Here is a 23,242-nt window from a genome sequence, read left to right as displayed (position 1 = left end):
CGGGTGCAGACTCTGGGCAGGCCCCACACGCCCATCCAGAGGTGCTCCGTGCCCTTGGGGAGCCCTCAGAAATGCAGGGGTGTATCACTAGGAGCTCCCACCTCTGTCTAATAAGGAATGGAAGCTTTCAGACCAAATCACCACCCAGAACCCCAGAGAAGCTGTTTTTTTTTTCCCCAGCTGGATCTGCCTTTGGACACCACACAGATCCAGCCCCGCACTGCTCTGCACTGACACCCAGTGAAGTTAAACATCTCTCATGCTCCCCGCACCTCCCCAACACACACATCCCTCCTTCTGCAACAACAAAGCTCCAGCCTCTGCCTCTGAAAATTCAATCTTATCTCCCAAAACCACTCCAGCTCCGCACACCTGGGATCCCATCTCTCCCTCTCATCTGACTTTAATAACAACACCATTCCCCTCAAAAGGAGGAGGACGGAGCCCAGATTAAAAGGAGCTATTTAGCTGGCAGCAATATTCCCTTCCTTTGCCCTTTGATTTTTGATTTTTCTTGTTGTTGTCGCTCTTGCATTTTTTATTGAGCACCTGGGCTGAATGGCAGAATAAAATCGAACTTCCCAGCTGAGACCACACCACAGCTGCTTGGCTGTGCATACCTTAGGGAAAAATGTGGGCAATTTCCATTTTGGCCAGTTATTATGTGGGGGAATATTTTATTCTGGTGGGAAGGTGGATAAGAGGAAAAAAAGCCTTTGCAGGCACTGATTATCTTTTAAAGGAATGATGGCCACTTAAAATTGTTGAGCCAGAACTTCAGCACACATGGATCAGCAGAGATCCCTCATAAATATGGGGATAAAGAGCTAAGAATTTAGCTGGGAATCTGGGGGGTTGGGTGTGGATACGCCTGTGTTTATTTATATATTGCTGCAATTCTCTTTAATTTGGGTTGTGTACTTCTTTTCCCCCTCCTTTTGCCCTGGACATTGGAAATCATCTTGTTTGCTTGGGATCACATTTCTGAGATTTAAATTAATCCCAGGACAGCAAGCACTCCTTCCTCCCACCCTTGCCAAGCATTCATAGGTCCTGCACTGCTGCTGTGTGTGCAAGCACAAACTCTAGACTCACAAACTAACCTTTATTTACTTTGTTTGTGTTCACTGACTTTCCAGACCACCTCCTCTTCCTGCTTTCCCTCTCACTCTTCCTTATTCTGTTATCTCATGAGTGGGTCTTAGCCAGGGACCTCTGCTGTGTTCACCTCTCTGTTTGTTTTCCCTTCCCTCTTCCCTCCCTCCCTCCCTCCCTCCCTCCCTGGCTGGAAAACGCTGCAGGATCATGGCACAAGACCAGGCTTCTGCTCAAAATGAGCCCCCCTTCCTCCAGGATGCCTCTGGGGAACACGGGTGCGGTGACCGTGTGGAGACGCCTGAGGATGACGGTGACAGCGGGACCAGCACATGGTGCTGTCCCTGGTACCTGTCCAGCCTTCAGCTCTTCTCATCCTGTGGACATGGAGTCACAGAATTATTTGGGTTGGGAGGGGCTTTTAAAAGTCTTCCAGTCCAACCCCCCTGCCATGGGCAGGGACACCTTCCACTGGACCAGGTTGCTCCACGCCCTGTCCAACCTGGCCTTGGACACTTCCAGGGACACCCTCCCTGAGCAAAAAGTGGTTTCTGTGCAAGCCAGTGAGTCTCAGAGAGTTCTCTTTGGGGAATGTGCCCAGTTTCCCCACAGTCCCAGGCAAACAGCATGTTGTCCTGCTGTGAGGAGTTCCAGGGGTTGTCTACCTGACATCTGCACCTTGAACCACTCCAGAAGACCCCGTGAACCTCAGAACTTCTACAAAATGATCCTCCCTGGAGTAAAAGGGAGGATCTGCACAAAGTACAGACATGGGAGGGGGATTCCATCCCTTCAACTTCACTTTTGGCAGATATTTCATGCCGAAATTCCCATCAGGGAGCTTCCACCCTGGGTGCCTGGCTGTGCTGCTGTTGCAGCAGGGTTTCAGCTGTGGCTTCTCTGTCTGTTCTATGACACCTGGAATCCAAAAGGGTGACTTACCAGCCTGTAAACCTTCCTGGACAGAGGCTAAATAAAGAGAAAAAATCATCTGCCCCCAGCTGTCCCTACTGAAAGGTTGTTCAGGAGGAGAAAAGTTCTCCGGATGTTTTAAGCACTATAGAAATGGTACAGATGGGTGTTTGATGCAATGTGCAAAACAAATGCTGTGTAGTGCAACGTGTAAAAGCCTCCTTAAAAGATTTTAAATAAAGAAAAAAATATGGAAAGGCTGCAAAAGAAAAGAGAAATAACCTTTTGTGATGCCAACAGACCTGTCCTGTGCAAACAAGAGGAATTGAGGAGTGGGGGGGGAAATAGAGTTGGATGATTTAACTACTTGGCTTTGGTTACTGGATCTTTTCTTGGATTTGGAAAAAATGAAGTTAGAAGGGAACATATCAGGAGATATTTGGAGTGGCCATTTAACAACAGCCCTGAGCCACAGGACAACTGCAGCTGTCAGTAAAACTTCCAGAATCACTTTCTTTGCCTTAAGGTCAGACCTTTGAAGGGAAAAAGAGTGAAAACGAGAGTGCAAATACGAGGAAATCCATTGCAAATATGTAAAATACATAATGGTTTTTTAGCTGCTTGCTTTTGGATTTGAGGAGAGACTGTTCCCCTGGGGACAAATGGACAAGAAAAAAACCTGGAGAACAAGACCCTGGATTTACAGAGACCCAAGGAAACTGTCAGTGTCATGTTTGTGGAGACATCTGACCCAGACTCTTAAGAGGGGACTGTGAGAGCCCTTCACCCGCCACAGCCTCTCCACTGCCTCCAGCAGGGTTAGAAATCCCAGTGAACACTGACTCCCACTGCCCCAGGCCCCACTGCAGAGGGACCAGCAGCATTAAATAGGGCTTCCCTTTTGCTGGGGTGCAAGCATGCTCCTTTTCCTTTCAAAGTTTATTAAGTTTCTAGTCTCAGGATACTGAGAAAACCTCCATTAAATACTCCCTGACAGGCCCCCCGGGTATAACCTTGAAAGCAGCAGCTTCTCCCCAGCATTTCCTTGCTATTAAAGCAATGCGAGTTCATTTTTTTTAATTGAGGGGGGTGTGTGCTTTCCCAGACACAAAGAAATAGGTGGAAGACGGATCTCCCCCAAGAACCACTGAAGTCTGCACAGCCCATTTTTGCCCATTAACTACCAGCTTGAAATGGATTTTCATTTTAGTTTAGTCGTTGAGCTAAAAATCCCTGTTTTCAACTCATTTGTTCCTCTGCCCAACCCGAACCTCCCACAGTGAAGAGCTGCTCCTGCTACAGCCCTGGAACATCTCTAACCATTGTGAGAGCCCAGTCTGCACACGCAGCACTTGGGTTCTGCACGGACTCTGCAAACCAGAGCTCCCATCTTTGCTTACAGAGCAGATAAAAACCTCCTTCAGCAGCAGCCTGCAAGGAATTCTGCCTGGCAGCATTCCTCAAGCAAAGTATTTTGGGGACATACAAAGAATACTGCAAACCAGTCCAAACCCAAAGAATAATCTATTTGCATGTTAAGGTCTAAATTGCAAAGAAAACCCACAAAGCCGAGGCCTCCAGCCCCGGATGCTGCATGAGGAGATAGAGGTCCTAAAACCACAGATGGGTGTTTGTATCAGGGGCGTCAGGAACGCACAAGGTTTCCTCTGCTGTTGGGGCTTTGGTGCAAAGGAAGGTGTGTTTTAAAGGTGAACTTATCACATGGCAAAATTTTATGCTGACAATTCACATGCAGATCATTGGGGGGGTGGGTGGGTGAGGAGAAGCACACAGCTGGCTAATTCTGGAAATTAACAGATTTTTTGTTGTGAAAAGCCAAAGACAATGACTGAAGAGCCCAGGGTGTGTTGAGGGGTGAGGGTGTGAAAAACCAACCACAGGAGCAGTGCAGAGGAGCACTAAAGCCCCCTCTGCCTCTCCCCAGAGCAGTGTCAGCACTGCTGAGCCCGGGCACAGCAATGAGAGCTCGGCCAAGCCCTCCCAGTGCCCATTTCTCCTCCAGTCTCAACCCAATAATAAGGCTGGAAAGGCAAGCAAATGGCCATTCCATGGCTCTGTGATATCCCTGGGTGGATTCCTGGGGATCAGTGAGCACAACCTGCACTTTGATGTCTTCACGCATCGTAAGCCTCGTGGCAGCCACCGGCATCTGGTCACGGCTCCTCTCGCCCAGCCTGGCTGAGGGGTTGCTTTCCCCAGGGGTTTGCTCTCCCAATGCTTGGTGCAACCCAATGGATGTTACAGAATCCCAGAATGGTCTGGGTTGAAAGGGACATTTAAAGGTCACCAGTGCCACCCCTGCCATGGGCAGGGACACCTCCCACTGTCCCAGGCTGCTCCAAGCCCCAGTGTCCAGCCTGGCCTTGGACACTGCCAGGGATCCAGGGGCAGCCCCAGCTGCTCTGGGCACCCTGTGCCAGGGCCTGCCCACCCTCATCGTAAAAAATGTCTTCCTTATACCTAGTCTGAATCTCTACTTTCTTAATTTAAAACCGTTCCCCCTTTTTCTATCTCTACAGGCCCTACTGAAAAGTCTGTCCCCACCTTTTTTACAGGCTCCCCTAAAGTGTTGACAGTTGTGTGTATTGAATGCTGCACCGGCTCAAGCTGAAAGATTTTAACCTCAGGAGAGTGGTCTTTCTTCTTTCCTGACTTCTGCTTCCTTTTGCACACACAGCCGGTTTTACAGCTCCCAGCCTTGCTCTCCAAAGGCTGCCAGCCTGTTACCCCACTCACATTTCCCTGCTCCCCACCAGTGCACTTGGAAAATTTCAGCCGTAAGCTCTCCAAGATGCCTTTGCTCTCAGACACCCTGAGACCTCGTCTGTGCGTCTTTGATTTGAAAAGGGTCACCAGCAGTGGCCTGCACCCGCAGAGAGCAGGGGGTCACAGCCCCCAGAAAGCAGATGTGGTTCTGCAGAGGCTGATAATAAACCAGCCCAGCCAAAGTTATCTCAGCTATAAAATATTACTGCATCATCAAATGCAAAGCTTGGTTTGAGCTTCCCACAGCTTTCATGGCTGTGTGAGTGACAAAACAGCAGCCGTGGTGTTTTAATTAGTGCCTCCAAATCCCTTCAATTCTTTTGCCAGTTCAGTCTGTAATGTTTGGAGTACCTATCCTTCATTAAAGTAAAGAGTCTGAAAGACTTTGGAGCCTGAAATACCTATTTTTTCATACAGCTGGAGGTCAAGGCTCAGGCATTTTAGACACGGTGCTGCTAAAATATACTCAAATCTGCCTCTCCCTGCACATCAGGGCACAGTCTTCTACACCCACATCTGGAGCAATCCCCCCTTTGTGCCAATCCATGTGCTGTGCCTTCTGCTCAAATATTTAACACACTTTTGTGACTGGTGTTGAAATGCAGCAGGACCAGGATGACTGGTCATGACTTGTCTTTCTTAAAATCACCTGTGGTTAACTGTGCTTTCTTCTATGCTCCAAGATCTCTCAGTTGAGGTCCCCATACTCAGAGAAGACATAGAAAACACCTCTCCATGCTTCACTTATTTAGGAATTTTGTTGAGTTGTCCCATGTTTCGAGGGCTGTGAAGGAGTTCTTGATGGTATGAGGCTGGGAGGAGAAAGAGCTTCTTCTAAGACACTGGAGGGAGTTGCAGTGGGAAAGGAAAGTCAGTCTGGACAGACCTTGAAAGGGATTGAGACAGACTCGAGAAGAGGGAATGTTCTGAGATGCTGGGGCAGCCCAAATGGTGCAGCAGACATGGGTGAGACTTGTGGTGGTCTCTGACCGTGAGATACACGGCAGAGTGATGGACATCCCTTATTTGATATTTGGGGGAGAAGGTACGTAAAATTCCTAGGAAATGGAATGACAAGGACTGAGGGTCAAAGAACAGTTCAGTGCTTTTATGAAAATAAACAGACAAATTAAGACCTTTATGTAATAAAAGGATTTTTCTGTTGTTAGTCAATTTATTTTGGTCTCAGTTTGATCAGCTTTAATAACGACCCTGCAGCACTGTTCTTGTTCCCTCCTGTTCAATCAAGAAGCAGCAAAATGGGAAAAAAAAATTCTGTTTCCTGCACACAGAGGGGATGAGGCATTGCCCCATGTTTCAGCACAAATCCATTAAATCCCAGGATGAGATCTAATTCTTTCCGTGTATCACAATGCCATAGCACTGAGTTACTCAGGGTGGGAACTGCAGTGACCCTGGCATGCATTTTCTCTGTTATTTAGGAACTGTAAGGAAGAAAAACAACTGTTATTATCTTTTGGATATTTTTTTAAATCCTATTCTCAACGTGTTTGTCATCACGAGATGGAGTCAGAGGAATTCAGACTCTGCAATGAACACGGGATGGGGATGTCGGTACTTGACAAGAATTGTGAGGCTCTGAGTGATGTGCTGGGTAGTTAATGAAGCCACCTAGAAAGGCTGACATATTTGCATTCCTGCTAAAAGAAAATAATAATAATAATTTGAGGTTGTTGAAAAGCTCTGCTCTGACAGCGCTGGAAAATGCCTCTCATTTACCCACAGACACAAAGCAGCCCGTGCTCCTGCTGTGCCACCACTGCTTTTAGAGAGATCTGCCTGGTTTGGGACACAGCTGCTCCCTGCTGAGGATGAACCCTCGACTGCTCTCCAGTCTGTGTCCCAGGCACCTGCATCCTTTTTTCCCAGGCTGGGGGGCCCCAGGGGCTCCTGCACGCTGTGTGCCCCAGTGGCCCACGGCCCAGACTCGTGGCCAGGGCTCAGCTGGGGCAGCTGCAGGGCAGGGGCTGAGGCCTGGGGACATTCCCGGTGCTGGGGTATCCCAGGTCCTCCTGCTGAGCCAGGGGACAAACCCCAGCACACGCTCCCAGGGAAGCAGCACCTCTCAGAAGGAAGGATGGCAGGGGTCCTGCTGCCTCCACCTTCATGGCATTGTCCTAGACCTTCCTCCCCTCCACCACATCCCGCCCCTACGGACCATGCCCTGGCTGCCTGCACTTTGGTGCTTCCCAAAGTGTCAAAACAACAGGGGAGGGATTCTGGAGCAGTGTGACACGAAATCAAACACTGTTCCTTTTGCTGATGTGTGCCTTGGTTTTGAGTGCGCTGGGTCTGGGTTTTGTCCTTCCTCACTTTCCTTCCTTTCCTTCCTTCCTTTCCTTCCTTCCCTCCCTTCCTTCCTTCCATGGATCCTCAGAGTGTCTCAGGTCAAACCTCAGCCTGCCTGGAGGACTTTCAGCATTCCCAGGATCCAGTGCCCCCCATTACAGAGGCCTTGGGGGTCATCTCTCAGTTGTCTCACAAAAACAACTCGCTGCTGTTCCCACAATGCCAAGTTTGAGGGGAGAGAAGAGCAGCTGGGACCCTGAGAGCTGCTGGGACTCCGAGAGCCATAACCTGCTGCTGCCCAGCCGTGGATGACGGCATGGAATGTGTCCAGGCTGTGCTGGGATCCACTCGGGATCCCCGACTGCTGGGCTTTGGGCTGGGAGGAGGGCTGAACCTCTGCTCCACTCTAAAAAAGCTCCCACTCTACACCAGGCTTCGCAGGAGATGCTTCACTGGAGAGAAAGGCACCAGGGAGGAAAGCAACGGTGAGAAGTAACAAGGAGAAAAGCAGAGAGAACTCTGAACTTGGTAACTTCTGGCCAACGATTGTCTCTAATAAGGCTTGACTGTATTAATTAATTGAGATGTACCTTGGAGAGCAGGAGCTGCTGCCGATGGAAGCCAGCCAGGAAGAAAAAACCCCTCATTTTCTCTGCAAACCTTCTGACTAGACCAAATCTCTGAGGTTCAGTGTGGCAGGCCTTGGGGAGATGGGCAGGTTTTCAGGGCCTACGACACAGCCACAGGTAGAATTTGGTTGTCATGAACTGCCAGGGAAGATGGCCAGGGGTGGAGGAGGACAAAGCTTTTGATTAATTTCCTACCGGAAGCCAAAATGTCTGCACTTGCCTTGTCTGTGTAGGAAGAAAGACAAAAATAAGGGTATGTGTCATTCCTCAGAAGTTCAGGTCATTGGTAGGGCTCAGACCACTCCAGTCCTTACACTCCCACTGTCTTTGCTGTCAGTCCCAATAATAACTCCCACATGAACATCTCTGCGAGGCAGAGACATTGGTGGGCTGGATGGACCAGGACTGCAGCAGGTGACCTCAAATAAGCCCTTCCAAACCACTGCAGATCCTGCAGACCTGGGTGCTGAGCAACAACGTGGGTGCAGGTGCCTGGGGAAGGAAATGCCTCAGCCTCTGCTTGAGCCTGTCCAGCAGCTTGGCCTTGCAGAAACAGAGCTCTGGTGTGCAAGGTTGGGGGTGGCTGAGTTCATATCGCAGGGAACGTGCAGGGAACGCACAGGGATGCAGGGAGCACACGTTTACAGCTGCACAGACTGTTCCCAGGCCTCGGGAAATCTGCTGGAGAAGATGGACTGTGCACCCTTCCAGTCTAAGGGTCAGCTGTGGACTGGCAGGACAAAACAGACCTTTCCAACTCTGCTTTTCTGTGGTGCAGAGAAACTTGTCCCTTGCTTTGAGTGCTGTGGTGGCAGCAGCTTTGTGCCCCATCCATGGATCTGGATTCCTGGATGTCTCCAAGGACCCTCCCACTGCCGCTGCAAGAAGTGATGGATGTCGAGAGACGTCCTGCAGCCCTGTGACCTGACAGCAGGAGCACGAGCTGAGTGCAAACACAGTAACATCGGCTTACCCAAGAGAAAAAGCCCCACCAGAATAGAGACACGTCTGTGTTAGACTCGGTGTCTCCCAGGGCTCTTTTAATGTAATTTTTTTCTCTTGGAAGTTTCAGCCTGGGAGGAGAAGGAAAAATTTCTATAGCTGTTCATTGTTCCTAACTTTTTTCTAAATTTCTGTGATTTGGATGTTAGTGACTGGGTTTAAACTAAATAGAGTAAAAATGTTGCTGACACCCCTTGTAACTCCTACTACAGTTCCTAGAGCCAGGACTTGAGAAAATGCTGGACAGAGGTGGGTACTGCCTGGCACAGGGTTCAGATAGGCAGGAGTAAGAGATGTTGAGCCAGTTCTGGGATTCCCTCATGTTCCCTTTGGACACAATTTCAACACATTTGGAAAGAAACTGTCCAGTTTTCCACAGATGCTTTTTCTGCCATAAGAGGGAAATAATTGAGACTGAAAGTACTTCCACTAATTGTCTGTATTTTTAATCTGGAGTGGTGCCAAGTTCCTGCTTGGAAATTGTTCAAACAGCTGTTGTTAGCAGGCTCCCCAGGAGGACATTTGCACAGCACGTGGTCATCGGGCACCGTGGGAGATGGGTCTGGTCACACAGCCCATCCTCATGTCAATCAAAGTGCTGTTCCCCATGCTGCCAGGTTTCTGCCTGTGGAACATTGTTAGGTCTGTAAAGGCTATGACATAATTTCAAATCTCCAAATAAAAACAGAACAGAAGGCAGATACTTTCCCCCAAAAGACAAAGGATTCTAAGTCTCTACAGAGGACTGAGAGACACATATTTGCAGAGGAAGAAGTGGGATGAGATGTTTTCAACGACCTTTGTTTAACCCACCAGCTCATGAGCCCTTTGCTGGCTTCAGCCATGGTCATTCCTGTGGTGCTTTCTGGAGCCAATGGCTGCGATCTACACGGATGCTGCAAGTATAGAAGGCCACAGGCCTTAGGGAGAGCAAGCAGCAGAGAAATCATGGTGATGAGCTCAGCTTGAGCAAACTCACCCAAAATCCAGATGTACAGTAGATATCTGGTTTAAGGCCCACAGATTCACCTCCTTCTCTGGTACCCAACTCTCCCAGAAACCCATGGGAAGCTCAATTCCCTGATACAATGAACATACCTCAATATTTTGGAAGGTATTGTACAAGCCTTGATGGGTAATTTAATCCCAGAATCTGTTAATAACATAATAGAATCATTGAATATCACAAAATGGTTGGGTTGGAAGGGACCCTAAAGCCCATCCAGTGCCATCCCTGCCATGGGCAGGGACACCTCCCACTGCCCCAGGCTGCTCCCAGCCCCGTCCGGCCGTAGGGATGGAGCAGCCACAGCTTCTCTGGACAACCTGTTCCTAGCTCTGTGGACTATTCCACCTCAACAGAAGTGGCTGTGGCCTCGTTTCGTGTGTAGCTGTGCCTGACCTGAGCCATGTGAGCCATGTGGGTGCGGGAGTGTGGCTGAGGGGACGATGGCCGTGTGTTCGTGTGCGTGTCCCCACTGCATCCCCATCGGGAACGTGCTTTATACTAAAGAGGCTTTGGCATTAATGTGTAAATTACAGTATGACTGCAATAATAGTCAAAAGGGAGCCCAAAAGAGAACAGAGAAGATTGATTATGTGCGTATTTTAAGTGCTTTGTGACTGTGAATGTTTATTTGAAAAATAAGAGTGAATGAGATGCACTAACACTACAAATAAAAATAATAAAGGGAAATACATCTCTTTTATTATTAAATCATAGATTAAAATAGGAAACAAGGGGGAATAGAGAAACATATATCTCTTTGTGGAGGCTTTCTATAACAATCATCATAAAATAACGTTGCAGTACCTGACAGCTTAAATAAAGACAGGAGCTGAGGCTCCTATCTACACATTTATCTCCTCTGATCCAGACAGAGTAAAGAGGCATAAAAGGCTGGGATAATAACATCTTCCCTGCACACCAGCTCCCAAACGATAGGCAGATTTTATACTCGGTTACTCCACATAATGTCAACATTGTTAGAAAACAAAACCACCATGAAGGAACATCTTTTTCCCTCCTTCTCTTTCACCCTTTTTCCCTTCTGATCTATTACTCCATGATTTCTGTATGACACACAAAGGGGCAGAGCAGAAGCTCTGCTCTCTGGATCAGCCCCTGGATCTGTGGGGCAGCAGGACAAGGAACGAAGGGAAGGGGCAGTGAGGTTCAGACAGGTGCACACAAATCAAATGCAGAGAAGCAGAGAAAGCACCGGGCAATTCATTCAACCCCTGTCCCTTCCCTGTGCAAGTGTCACAGGAACTACTGGAGTCAACAGTTCTCCACCACTGCTGCCTTGCCACCACCCTCTGCCGCCCAACATGTCCATGGTGGGATGGACAAAGCTGTGTCCCTGTGTCCCACCGGAGCCCAGCAGCACGAGGGAGGCGCGGGAGGAGCCGCAGCTGGCACTGACCCGGGGGATGGGGCTGCCGAGAAGCCGTGGTACAGCCAGGTGTTTGTTCCCTGTTGTCCAGGCTCTGTCCACTGAGATGGACTCAAACCCTGGGAGGTTCTACTTGAGGACCAGCTTATTCTTTCCCCAATTCATCACCAACAGTCACCTGCTGCCCCTGAGCGATTCTCACACATTCTTGGTATGTTCAAGGTGACACCACAGCAAGAAAATACAACCTGGGGAGTTCCTGCAACAAGCCACCCACACTCCTAAGAAAAAAATACTTACCTGGGACAAAATAAGCAGCACTATGAAAGGAGCTGGATTTCTACATCTCCTTTTCTGCTCTGAACTAACTCTTCCCACAGTGGGCAGTACTCAGAGCTCATTCCCTCTTCCAAAGCCTGTGGGATCTGAACTTCTTCTGAAACTTCTTATCAAACAAGGTCAGGTTAGATGGGGCTTGGAGCAACCTGGTCTGGTGGAAGGTGTCCCTGCCTGTGGCAGGAGGTGGAAGGAGATGAGCTTTTAGATCCCTTCCAATCCAAACCATTCCATGAATGTACGATTCTGTCTAATTTGCCCAGGGGGCTTAAAAACTAGTGGGGGTGGACAGACTGACAGACACACACAAAATTCATTTTCCCAGGAAAACACAGTTGGAAGAACAACATAATTAAATTGTTCATCTTTAGTTGAATCAATTTGTTAATTCTTAGCAGCCTGAAGGGTTTTCTCCAGGGACACCTACGTTTGGCCAGTTGATTTGTTATGAGAAGGCGGAGTTCTTGGCACTTACTTGAGGACATGGGGAAAAATCTTGGCAGCAGCAACCCATATTCTTTTGAAATCATTTACTTTTGAGTCCCAGCATAATGGAAGGTGACAATAGGAGTGATTGTCCAAGCCTGACTTGGAGCCAACCCCTCAGGGAGGTTACCTCCAAACTCCTGCCTTGCTCACCTCCACTCCAGGGAGAACAGGGCCAGCTCCGAAGGCAGGAGTTCTCCTGTCCTCGGAGCAGAGAGGGCCTGGGAGGTGCAGAAGGTGATGCTGGATCTAAGGCACTGAGACTGTTCTAGTGGAGACGAGGAGCCAGCTCATCACCACGAACAACCGGCAGAGCGCAGGGCTTGCCCAGGCTCATCATCCAACACAGAGCCACACCCAGCTCCACCATCAAATGGCCATTGAGACCTTGGGCTGAGCAGCACCATCTTCCCATGGTATCCTCAACATGTGTTTGGGATATACTGGGTAAAAGGGAAAGTGAAAGAACTTTGGCCAACCCTTGACTCCTTCCAAGCAGGGTGACCCTCTGCCTGGAACACTGCTGCCATCTCAAAGGCCACACTGGCCCCTTGTTTGGCTCCTGGATGCACCCAGGACCTGCAGATCCTACACAGCGATGCACCAGTTACTCCTCATGCCTATGACTCACAACTCTCCTGAAAAAATTTCATCAAGCTTCAAGCAGAACTCAAACTGAGACCCTGCAATTTCTTTTTCCATTACAAATGAGAAAAATAGCCTAAACATTTCACTCCTAATACTCAAAACTTTTTCCTTCACTGCTTCACGCTGTTGCTCTCTCTCCTCCCCTCCCTGTCTTACAGCAGTGTGACTAATCCTCTTCCTTCCCTTGCACTGTTACCTTGAAGGTATTTATAGAGTGAGATCATGTTCTCTCCTGTGTCTTTCTCCCCTCTTCAGCTCTGGATAAACCAAGCACCCCCAGGCATCTCTCACGTGCCTTCTCTTAGAGATCATGCTCGCTGCAATGGCAAGCCAAGCAAGGCTGTGCCTTTTGGAGAGGACACTCCGGGGCTGATACAGGCTCTGCAGGGAGCTTCTGACGGCCTTATCCTGCATACACACAGCCTGGCCTCCGGCTGGGCCCGTGTGCCTGTGGGCTTCACACCTCCGTGCACCGAACAGCCAGATTCATCTGCTCCCGATAAATCAGCCAGTGCCACCACTCGTTTTGTATTATCTCGTGTCATTGTGAGTGTTCTGCCTTCTGAGCTGGAAGCAGCAGAAAGGAAGATGAATGTAGGGGCTTGAAGGAGATTAAACTGAAACATGTTTGTCCAGCAGTATCTGGGAGCTGTCTGAGCAAAGGACAGTGCCTGGGAGCGACAGCGTGGTCTCAGTGCCCTGCCTCACTTCCTTAATCAAGGAAACTCAAGGTGCTGGTCCAAATGACCCAGACCTGCCTCACTCAGGCTGTCAAACTCTCCTCCCCTGCAAAGCAGAGCAACCACTCACACGCCGACTGGGAATGGTCCTTGGCTTGCGACCAATGCCCAGGACAGGACTTGTTGGCCACGGCCAAAACCTCTTTAGGGATTTTAACAGGTGGGACAAGCAAATTCCCATGGCTCCAAGTGCTCCTGGGCTCTGAGTGGCCTCTGTGACCACCAGAAGAGCCACCATAGTTCAACAACTCCCCATAGTTCCAACCACCATTGGGACCAGAGCCAACAGGTCTGTGAAACAGTCAGAAATTTCTCACTGGATTTCTTTCTTTCTCTTTTAACCATGGAAAAATATGTTCCCTGGGAAAATTTGGGGTTTGTAAGTAGGAAAACAAAACACGAAATAATGTTTAAATCTCTTTTTTTTTATCTTTCATTTTTTTAGTTGTATCAATTGAAATGATGGGTCCTTGACTTCTGCCTCCAGCATCAGCTGCTTCCTTGGAGGACACGAGAACTTGGTGGCTTAGGTTGGGCTCATCTCACTGATCAAGGAAAGAGCTAAAATTGTCACCATAATTGCCTTTGTAGTCCTTGGAGATAACACCAATCTGCAGAGAGGGCCAGTGTCCCTCCAGACCCGTCAACCTCTCTCCACAATTGAAAGGAAAAGTTCAGAAGACCAGGTGAAAACCAGGTGGGATGAAACCCATTTCCTGCAGCCAGCTGGGACCATTCCCTGTCTGGTGTGTGGGCAGTGGACAAGTGAGAAACAAGTTCCATTTCTCTTCCTGTCCAGGGTCCTCCAGGAAGACCATTTTCTGTTTTCTTAATAAAGGCAGATAAAACAAAAGAGAAACATCTGCAGCTTCATTTTAGTCCTCATTTTTCTTCCCCTGGAATTATACTTAATAAGCATTTTATTTTCCACTTGCTATCTTTTATTTCAAATTTTACTATTCCTGATCTGTCACTGTTGTTCGAAAGTCAAATTGTACCAAAAGCCCAATATTTTTCTGGGAAATGAGCTTCTGTTTTCCAGCTTGCTCTTCGCTCAGAGGCTTTTATGTGCTGCACTCCACGGCTGCTCCCCCTCTGAGGCACCTGGCTGACTCCAGCCCTTCAGCAGGGCACATCCCCAGTCCCGGTGCAAGGCAGGATCCCCAATCCCTGTGCACGGGAAGGTTTTCAGAGCACACTCCTCACCTGAACTTGGCTCCGGCCCGAGCACAAAGCACGAGCTCAGTGGGTCGTGTGCTCGGGCAGGCGCTGCTAAAAGCCACATTGTTCCTCATAGGCTGCTCAGAAATTCCGATCCCAGCTTGGAGTCTGCTGCTTCCCACAAACACAAATATGCCAGGTCAAACACAGCGCTGTCTCCTGGCTCTGCCTCACAAGAATTTCCCTACTTTAAAACTATCCTTATTCTACACGTGGATGCAGTGAATTTACATCATTATCCAAAACCTGACAGACCAGAAACAGACGCTGCAATTCCTCATCCCATGGGTCAGCATTCAACCTGCAGATTAAACACTTCTGGGGGAGTTCACTGGGTTTCTTTTTGCTATTTGGGCCCTTTTAATTTGTATTTGTTAGTTTGTTTTTCGCTCCAACCCTTCCGTTATGATCAAAACTTACTGGTAATGCGATAGCATCTGAGAAACTCAATTAGAGATCTGGACCCCCTGGAGTCAGCTACTTAATTACTAACAGGCTTTCCAGCACACATTAAGGATTGCTGTGGCTGGTCTGTTGGGAGGGAGAATGAAGCAATACCAGGAGAGGGAGATAAATTTCCTTGCATTAGTCCCAGGAGGGTGGTAACTCTGGCACTGCTTTTCCTGGGATATGTGTCCACACTCCATGCTGACGGATGGCTCCCCAAGCTGTCACTTCACCTGCACAGAATCACATCACCTTTTGCAGAAGGAAAATCCAGCCCTTAGGGCTTCCCTGGAACCTGAGAATGGACCTCAGACCTTTGCAGTCCTGCACTTTCCTCCTTCCATCGCCTGAATTCCCTGTTACCATGGGAAGCTTCATCTGCATCTTCTGTCCAACACCTCAGGAGCCTCTTCTCTTCCACTTCCCATCTCCGGACCAGAATCTGCTCAGAACCTTCTCCACTGTTCCCTTCCCAAAATTTCTGGCCCTGACAGAGAAGTCTTGCACTGCAAGTTTAGCAAAGTTCCCAAAACGGCAGGACAGCCTCTAAGGCTCTGTCCCAGAGGAGGTTTCTCATCTCAGGACATTTCCTTTTAACATTCCAAGTAATCACAAAAAGGAGACAAGATTTCTAATTAGACAGGGAAAACCAGCATATTCTCAGGGAATGGGGGACCCGAGCACCTTTGAGGAGCTCCACAGGGCAGCACTTTTGGATTAAGGTTTGCTAATTCTCCAAAGCTTGACAAGTCCTGCACTGATCCCATCAGCCCCCTAAGGGGACTGGCTCTTCTTCCTTTAAGTAATCTGAAATCAAAGCTCTTATTAATAGAATCATAGAATCTTTTAGATTAGAAAAGACCTCTGAGATCACAGAGTCCAACCACTTCAGTCTCTCCTGCAGCGATTCCCTACCAGGCAGCAGACAGAAGGTGTGAGTCCACAGCCTTGGCCAAATTTGGGGTGCTGGAGGGTGAGGTGTCAGAGCTGCAGCACCGTCTGTTCTGAACATACTACATTCCCAACACACAGCTAGACCTCGTCCTCATTCCAGCTCCTTGTGGAGACACCTCCTTCACGTTACTTTGAAGGTTTTCCCGGGCACCACGACCCCCTGAGCACTTTTCCCACATGGGAAGGGAAGCTCTGTGCTCCCTCTCCCAGGGATGATGCGGCTGTGACAGGCAGCCCAAGGTGAGCAATTTGTCTCTCAAGCAACCTCGCTGGGTTATGTTCTCTTACCAAGGGGAAGAAACAAAACAAATGTCTTGGAAGGGGGGAAAAAATGTACCGTGAAATTGCTGTAACTCGTGTCAAATCAACTAACCTTGCAAGGAGGAGTGAATTCCTCACCAAGCAGAGGAAACACTTCAGCACACTCAGCCTTGTCTGGGGCTTACACAAACAGGTCAAATGCCTTTGATTCATTCCAAGCCCTGGCTGATAATTCAGCATGCAGGGTCGCTCTCCTCTCCATTAACAGACGGCAAACACGATGTCCTCACCTGCAGCCTTCATTACAAAAGGCTCCGGGGGGGTTCTGCCGCCTCGAGCCTTGTGACAGGTCTTTAAGGAGCCTTGGGCTGTACACACCAAACATCAAAGGCAAACACCAGCAGCAACAAAGGGAAAAATGCACAGTGCTGCAGGAGACAAGTGCTACCTCTCTCTCCAGGCTGCAGGGAACTGAGTCAGGATATCTGAGATCACTGGGCGGCTGTCACAGGCAGCTTATCGCTCCTCACACGCAGGGAAGCTGAAGTATCAGGAGAAATAGGTACTCTGATAGGAAAACTCGTTTATCCAAAGTCAGACACAGGTGACTGAGGAGCTGTGAGTTTCCTCCCGGATTTTCTTACTGGAGCAACTTTGACCAAGGGGGGGACGGGTTGGCTGCCAGACAAATCATTCCATCTACAGCCAACACTTTGGAGCTGGAGTGCAGATCCCAGACACCAGCTGTGGGGGATGCAGAGCACACAGCCACGGAGTCATGGAACGGTTTGGTTTGGAAGGGACCTTAAAGCTCATCCTGTTCCACCCCTGCCATGGGCAGGGACACCTTCCACTAGAATGAGCAAGGGACAGAATGACATTAGAGTTATAACTGTGGTGGGGGTGATGCCTTTGGGGGATCCAATTAGAGCAGCAGGAGGGAGAAATAAAGTGCTCAATTAAGGCTGCAACAGTAAAAGAAGGTGGAGGTGACACTTCTGCGGGGTCCAGTCTGGGCAGCAGGAGGAAAGGAAAAGAGCAAAGCGTTCAATAAAGGCTGCAACAGCAAAAGATGAATTGAGAAATTCAAACCCCTTTATGATTGATTTGACTGTTTATGTAAAATTCTCACGGACAGGACCACATGAACTCTACACGAGTGGTGGCCCAGACACTGTGTTTGCTCAAAACAAAAATTCACAGCCATCTTCCAAGTGAAGGCTCCCTTCCCACGAGGTTGTAGCTGCCCCGTATTTCCTTTGCTCTGATTAATGGAGGAGGATGGGATTTCCCAGGAGGCACCAGCCAGCCTCATTTGATGCAAAGCTTGAAGCAAAACCTGATTATTTTGCAGAGATTGAGTTCAATTCACCACCTCTTAAGGCACCCTGGAGCTCTCTCAGGACCTGTCCCGAGCATTTGCTGGGTCCAGTTCAGTTCTGAGGCTCCAGAGACCTGAAATCACGCAAGGACTCCCAGAGTTGCTCCTGTTGCTGACTATCTGGAAAGTTGAACTCCTCCCATGGGCGCTTCCACTCCTCCCTGGGTTTGCAGCCATCAGTGGCTCAAGTCCCTGGAGGCAGAGGAGATCTGAACACCCGTGAGCAGCGTGTGCTGCGGGCAGTCAGTGACAGCCCTGCAGCTCAGACAGCAGCACTGCAGGTGAGTTTTAACCCAAATTATGCACTTGGCCTTTTTTTTCACTGTACAAGTAACACAAAGTGAGGAGGAAAAACGCACCAGTTTATCAAGTCTTAACTCCCAGCCCATTAGCATCTGGACCTGTTTAAACTCCCATCCCCAAGTGGACAGCCATCCATAATGAATAGATGGCTGAGCTTGGAGATGTTTGAAAGATGAGCAAGTGGATCCTCCTTTTGGAAGATGCACCGAAAAATCTGTTCCATTCCTTCCTCCTCAAAACCCAGCTGCTGCACGTGTGTGTCAAAGCGCCCTCCGAGCCATATGTCAGCAGCAGTGTGGGGAGTGCTGCAGTAACTCTGCCAGAGCACTCAGTGGGGACAGGTATCACAGACAGGATTTTCCAGTTGGATTCTAAAAATCAAACCCACAGCACAACTGTTTTTACAGCATCTTTCATGCAAACTGCTTTCCAGATGGATTTGGACAGAAAGAGAAAAATAGAATCAAAGAATAATTTACATTGGAAAAGCCCTCTAAATTGGAGAAGACCACTGAGTCCAACCATTCCCCAGCACTGCCAGGGCCACCCCTGCCCCATGTCCCCAAGGGCAGCTCTGAAATCCCAACAGGGATGGGGACTCCACTGCTACTCAGATTGCTCGGATCCAGCCTCATCTGGAATGTTTCCAGAGACGGGGCATCGACCACCTCACTGGTAAGATGCAGGGAGATGCTTGGAAATATCCCTGAGGATAACAACCTCTCTTTACACCCACCGAGCTCGCTGCAGATCAGCCAGAGGCAGCTGCGGCACCACTTGGTATCAGGCCCAGATCCTGAGTGACTCATGGGTCATTCACATGTGATGTGACCTTCCTGCAGACTCCTTTTTCTTTCTTGTGGCTTTCCCAGCTTCTCCTTGCCCAGAATAAGTGGTGGCTTCACCTCTGGAAGCCCTTCTTGCTCTGTGTAAGACAGTCCTGGGTCCTTGTCCCCCATCACCACAACCCCTCTTGGACACACTCCCTGCCCAGTCACGCAAACTCAGCTTTTCTCCCTTTCCCTCTGCAGGACAAAACATCCGTGCATGGTTCCACTCCTATCCACCTCTTCAGGCTCATCCTCTCAGCCATGAGGTTCCACTCTGCTTCCACAGGAATCCAGTGCAGCACAGCCCTCTCTGAACCTTTACAGCTGGGATGGACCAGAGAGATGAAGGCAGTCACACCAGGAGGTGGAAACATCTTCCCAGCCCTCGTCCCTCAGCCACTATCACAGCTCCCACCATCAGCCCGTCCAGGCATGAAGTTCACTGCCAGGAGGTGTTACCAGAGGGGACTTTGACAGATGCTTTTAAAACAAGGGAGCTGTACTGAACTGAAGATTGACGGGAACAAGCTTTTCATAGTTCTGTTCCTTTTTATTTTTTCAACAAAATGTGCTCTTCTGAAAAAATTCTTTTAGCAGGAGAACTACCTTTCAATTTGCCTCTCTTGCTTTTGGGTTGAGAAGAAAGAGGTCATTTATACATTTTTTAAGGAAGCAAAAGGAATATAAAGTCCACTAGAGGGAAAAAGAAATCATGGATATCTTGGTAGCAAGGTATTTTTATCAAAAGGTGGCAAACTTTAGAGACATTAGAAGTCATGTTTTAAAATGACCAGGTGGAAAGTTATAAAAATGAACAAGTCTTGTGTGAAAATGATGAAGGGAATTTCAGGCACAATAGAAATCATCTGTGAAAACTGTCAGGAGAGCAGGGAAGACATTTCTGTCTCCAAAAGCAAAACAAAATGCTATTCACAGTAATTCATACTAATTATTAGCCTTAAGTAGTACTAATTTTTATCCAGCAATAATTACTATTTAAGGCTCCAGAGCTCTGGAAAAAACATTTTCTGGGTGTGGTAAGATCCTTGCGGAGGAATTTGCACAGCGTTCGAGGGCAGCCTGTTGAGGGAGAAGTTTTATTTCTCCTCTGCACCACCACAGAGAGACATAAATATCACATTCCTATTGATGCAAATAACGGATTGCTCCTGTCAGAACTGACAAAGCCACGAATTTAAGGAGTGCGTCCCTCTCTCACACACAGATGCATTTTTCAAGAGATTTTTTTTGCTTTTCCACTGGGATCTGAGTTCCCAAACCAGGTGAAAATCCGCCAGACGATCTCGTGTTTGACTGCATCTGTGAAGAGCCTGTGGGAAACATACGCCAGGAATTCTGGAGAGGAGCGAGCGCGGGGAAACTGGCGGCAGTGGTTGGCAGCAAAGGGCCCCGGTGCCATCTGGGGATCCTGCCCTCCACCGCAGGGGCCCGGGACCAACTCTGGGGCCCAGGGGGATTTCAAAGCAAACTCCTGCTTTCAGCTGTGCCCAGCATTTCATTCTCATCCTTTAATTGGTATTTGGTTAGTGCAGGGACTGATGTGTCCTCTGAGATCTGGGCAGTTCTTTGGGAGCTGGTTACAGGTGTAACCCAGTGTCCTTGTGAAATGAATTATACTCCTTATATTTAGCTATATCAGTGCCTTCTAGAGCCTTGATTTGCCATAAAGTCTTTCTGAATGCCTCACCACTGTCCCGTGAGTGGGATTTCTGCCAATGCCACAAATTCAAGTAAATATCAGGGAACACTACAGCAGCAACGAACTTCCCCAAAGCCATGTCCCTGTCTTCAGGGGTGGAACTGTGTGCTCCCATTCTGTCCTCGCACTGCCATCAACGTGGCTGCTGGGGAGACAGGCCAGGGAGCTGATCTGGCTGAGAAGCAGTTGAGGAAAATAAAAGCACTGTTAAATTCTGCGAGTTGGCTGCTCTGGGTCACCCAGTGTGACCACCCTGTGGCCAGCAGGAAGCTGGGAACAAAGCGGCAGCAGGAGCTCTCCATCCAGGCTGGACAATGGCGACACTGCCTAGTCCCACCGTGGAGAGCCCTGATCTCACCAAGAACTGCCTCGTCCAGCCAGGATCATCGCAAGAATGACAGAGGGGGAACACACCAAAAGCAAGGCACTCGCACTGCAGCCCACCTGGTGCACAGCCGGTGTGGATGAAGCCAAGAATTGCCAGGCTCGTGCCTGCCCTCCCCAGCCTTGCACCCTGGATCCCGGCAGGGCATCCCTCAGGCTCATCTAAATGTCCATCCATAACAAAACCATCCCAAAAATATCTAGAGAAGAGGCTGAGGGTGTCCAGTACCATCTGCTGGGGTGGTGCTGTGTCTGCAGGGGTCAAATGCCGGTTCAGGGGTGAAAAGGTCCCTCTGGAGACCCCGGGATCAGAAGGCCAAGGGTGAGTAGGAGCTGATGGCTTTGCTCTGGCTTGGACCAGAGGTGACAAGTGTATCCTTAGCACCTGTCCCCTATTCCCAGTGGCACTGCTGACAGTGGAGGACTGGCCATTTGCTCTTTTCTGTAAGTCTACTTTCTCTAGAGAAATCAATCAGGCCACCGGTCAGTCAATCAGGCAGTCAATCAATGAGCCAGCCAATTGGAACCGCTTGGAAAACGGATCCTGGACTCCCACCCAGAGGCCCCGTGATCCTTACAGGAAAAACTGCAGCTCTGAGGGAGGCTGAGACCACCCCCAGCCCAGGGCACAGCTCCTGCCCCTCTGAGGCAGCAGCCAGCCCAGCCTGGGGCATGTCGGGTCCCAGTGCACTCCAAGCCCCTGGAGCAAAGCATTCCCTGGCTGAAGATGGTCCCTGTTGGGTGGGGGGGTCGAATGTACCCCCCCCCCCCCTTGGGGACTTGGAAGAGTTGCTGCTGCTGACATCTAGTGACAGGGAGAGCCGGCAAGAGGAGTCACCTGAGCTCCGGCAGAGCCTCCCCGCCGCGGGAAGAACCCACTCGGTCTTGCCAAGGCGCGGGGCTCCCAGCGGGATGCGGGGCGTGCAGGGAGCAAGTGCCGGGCGATCCGCGATGTCCCAGACACTTCCAGTCATCCCAAGACCTTTTCCTCCTCCAGTGGCCACCCGAAGAGAACAGGCGCATCCTATTCCCAGCCTCCCCACAGCCTTTCCTGGTCTATTTAAACACAGGCTCAATGTTGGGTTTGCTGCCTCAGCGGAGCACAGGGAGGGGACAAAATACCCCAAGGGGAGGAGCCGGCGTGGCACCCAGCAGTTCCCAGCCGCTGCCGGGGGCTGTAGCCCCTTCACCCACGGCTCCTTCTTCCCAGGGAGGCGGGGAGCCTCGGGAATTACGCGCACGAGAAGCGTCCGCTCCGAGCTGAGCCGAAAGGGGATGCGAGCGGGATGCTCAAAGCACGGGAGCTGCAGCCCGCATCCCCGCGGACACGGGGACAGAGTCTCCCAACCACGCCAGTGGACGAGGGCTGCCTTTAGAGCTCCACAGGGATAGGGGAAACATCTGGGGTCCTTACTCCCTGCTCCCAGCGCAAGAACAAAGCCCTGAGGACAGCCGAGTTCTGGGGGGCGTGAGGAAACGTGCGGCAGGAACCCCCGAGCGCACACAGACACACACAGACACACACGCGGCTCGGGTCGGGGCTCAGGACACGGGGCTCGGAGCTGCACAACGCAGCGGCACAGCTGGGGCTGCCACCCCGCACACACCTGCCCCAAACCCCGACATTTTCCAGCCTCAGCATCGCCGGGGGATTCCCGGCGCTGGGCAGAATCTGCCTCCCCCCTCCCCAACACAGTCCCTCTCCAAGCTCCTCTTCCCCGAACAGAAGTGCCTTAATTCGCGGTAAATTTGGGGGTGAATTTGGGCATTTCCGCGGCAAACACGACTATCCGAAATGACAGCAGCAGAGAGCCCAGCGCTTGGGTCCAGAGCAGAGGAGGCAACAGAAAGCTGATGATCACGGAGTCACGGAATGGTTTGGGTTGGAAAGGACCTTCACGATCATCTCGTTCCAACCCCCCCTGCCACGGGCAGCGACACCTTCCACGAGCCAGGGCTGCTCCAAGCCCGTCCAACCTGGCCTCGGTGATGCCACCCCAGGGCTCCTCACTGCTCCCGGAGCGCCGGGGAGCGGCGACCCCCCCTGCCCGGGGGTGGCCGAAATACCCCCGCAACCGAGCCCGGCAGAAAGTTGTGCCCCCGCTCCCCCCGCGCCGCGCTACTCACCCAGGAGGATCAGGGTGCAGAAGCAGAGGATGCCCCTCATCCTACCGCTCGCCACGGCTCGGCCCCACCGACTGGGCTCGGCTCGGACCCCCGGCCCGGCCCGGCGCGGCTCGGCGCGGCTCGGCGGTGCCGGAGGATGCGCGGAGGGCTGGGCAGGGCGGGAGGGAGGGAGGCGGCCCCGCGCCCCGGCCCGGCCCCCCGGCCCGAGCGCTCACACGGCCGGCCCGGCCCCGCTCCGGCCCCGGGTCATGCCCGCAGCCGCGCCGGGCACCG

General features: G+C 50.5%; 1 protein-coding gene across 1 annotated transcript in view; it reads right to left on the bottom strand.

The window, feature by feature from the left end:
• Window positions 1–23,009, bottom strand: part of LOC309573539 (GDNF family receptor alpha-4) — a gene marked incomplete at both ends in the record, with an annotated part of 63,861 nt that extends 40,852 nt beyond the window's left edge. Inside the window, one exon of the mRNA XM_082282581.1 lies at window positions 22,970–23,009. Coding sequence (XP_082138707.1) covers window positions 22,970–23,009 — 40 coding nt within the window. The remainder of the gene's footprint in view (window positions 1–22,969) is intronic.
• Window positions 23,010–23,242: the final 233 nt, after the last annotated feature.

Source organism: Coloeus monedula (genome assembly GCF_965178545.1).
Source record: "Coloeus monedula genome assembly, chromosome: 5".
In the NCBI taxonomy this organism is placed as follows: domain Eukaryota; kingdom Metazoa; phylum Chordata; class Aves; order Passeriformes; family Corvidae; genus Coloeus; species Coloeus monedula.
The sequence above is the reverse complement of the archived record's forward strand: the minus strand, read 5'-3'. Positions and strand labels throughout refer to the sequence as shown.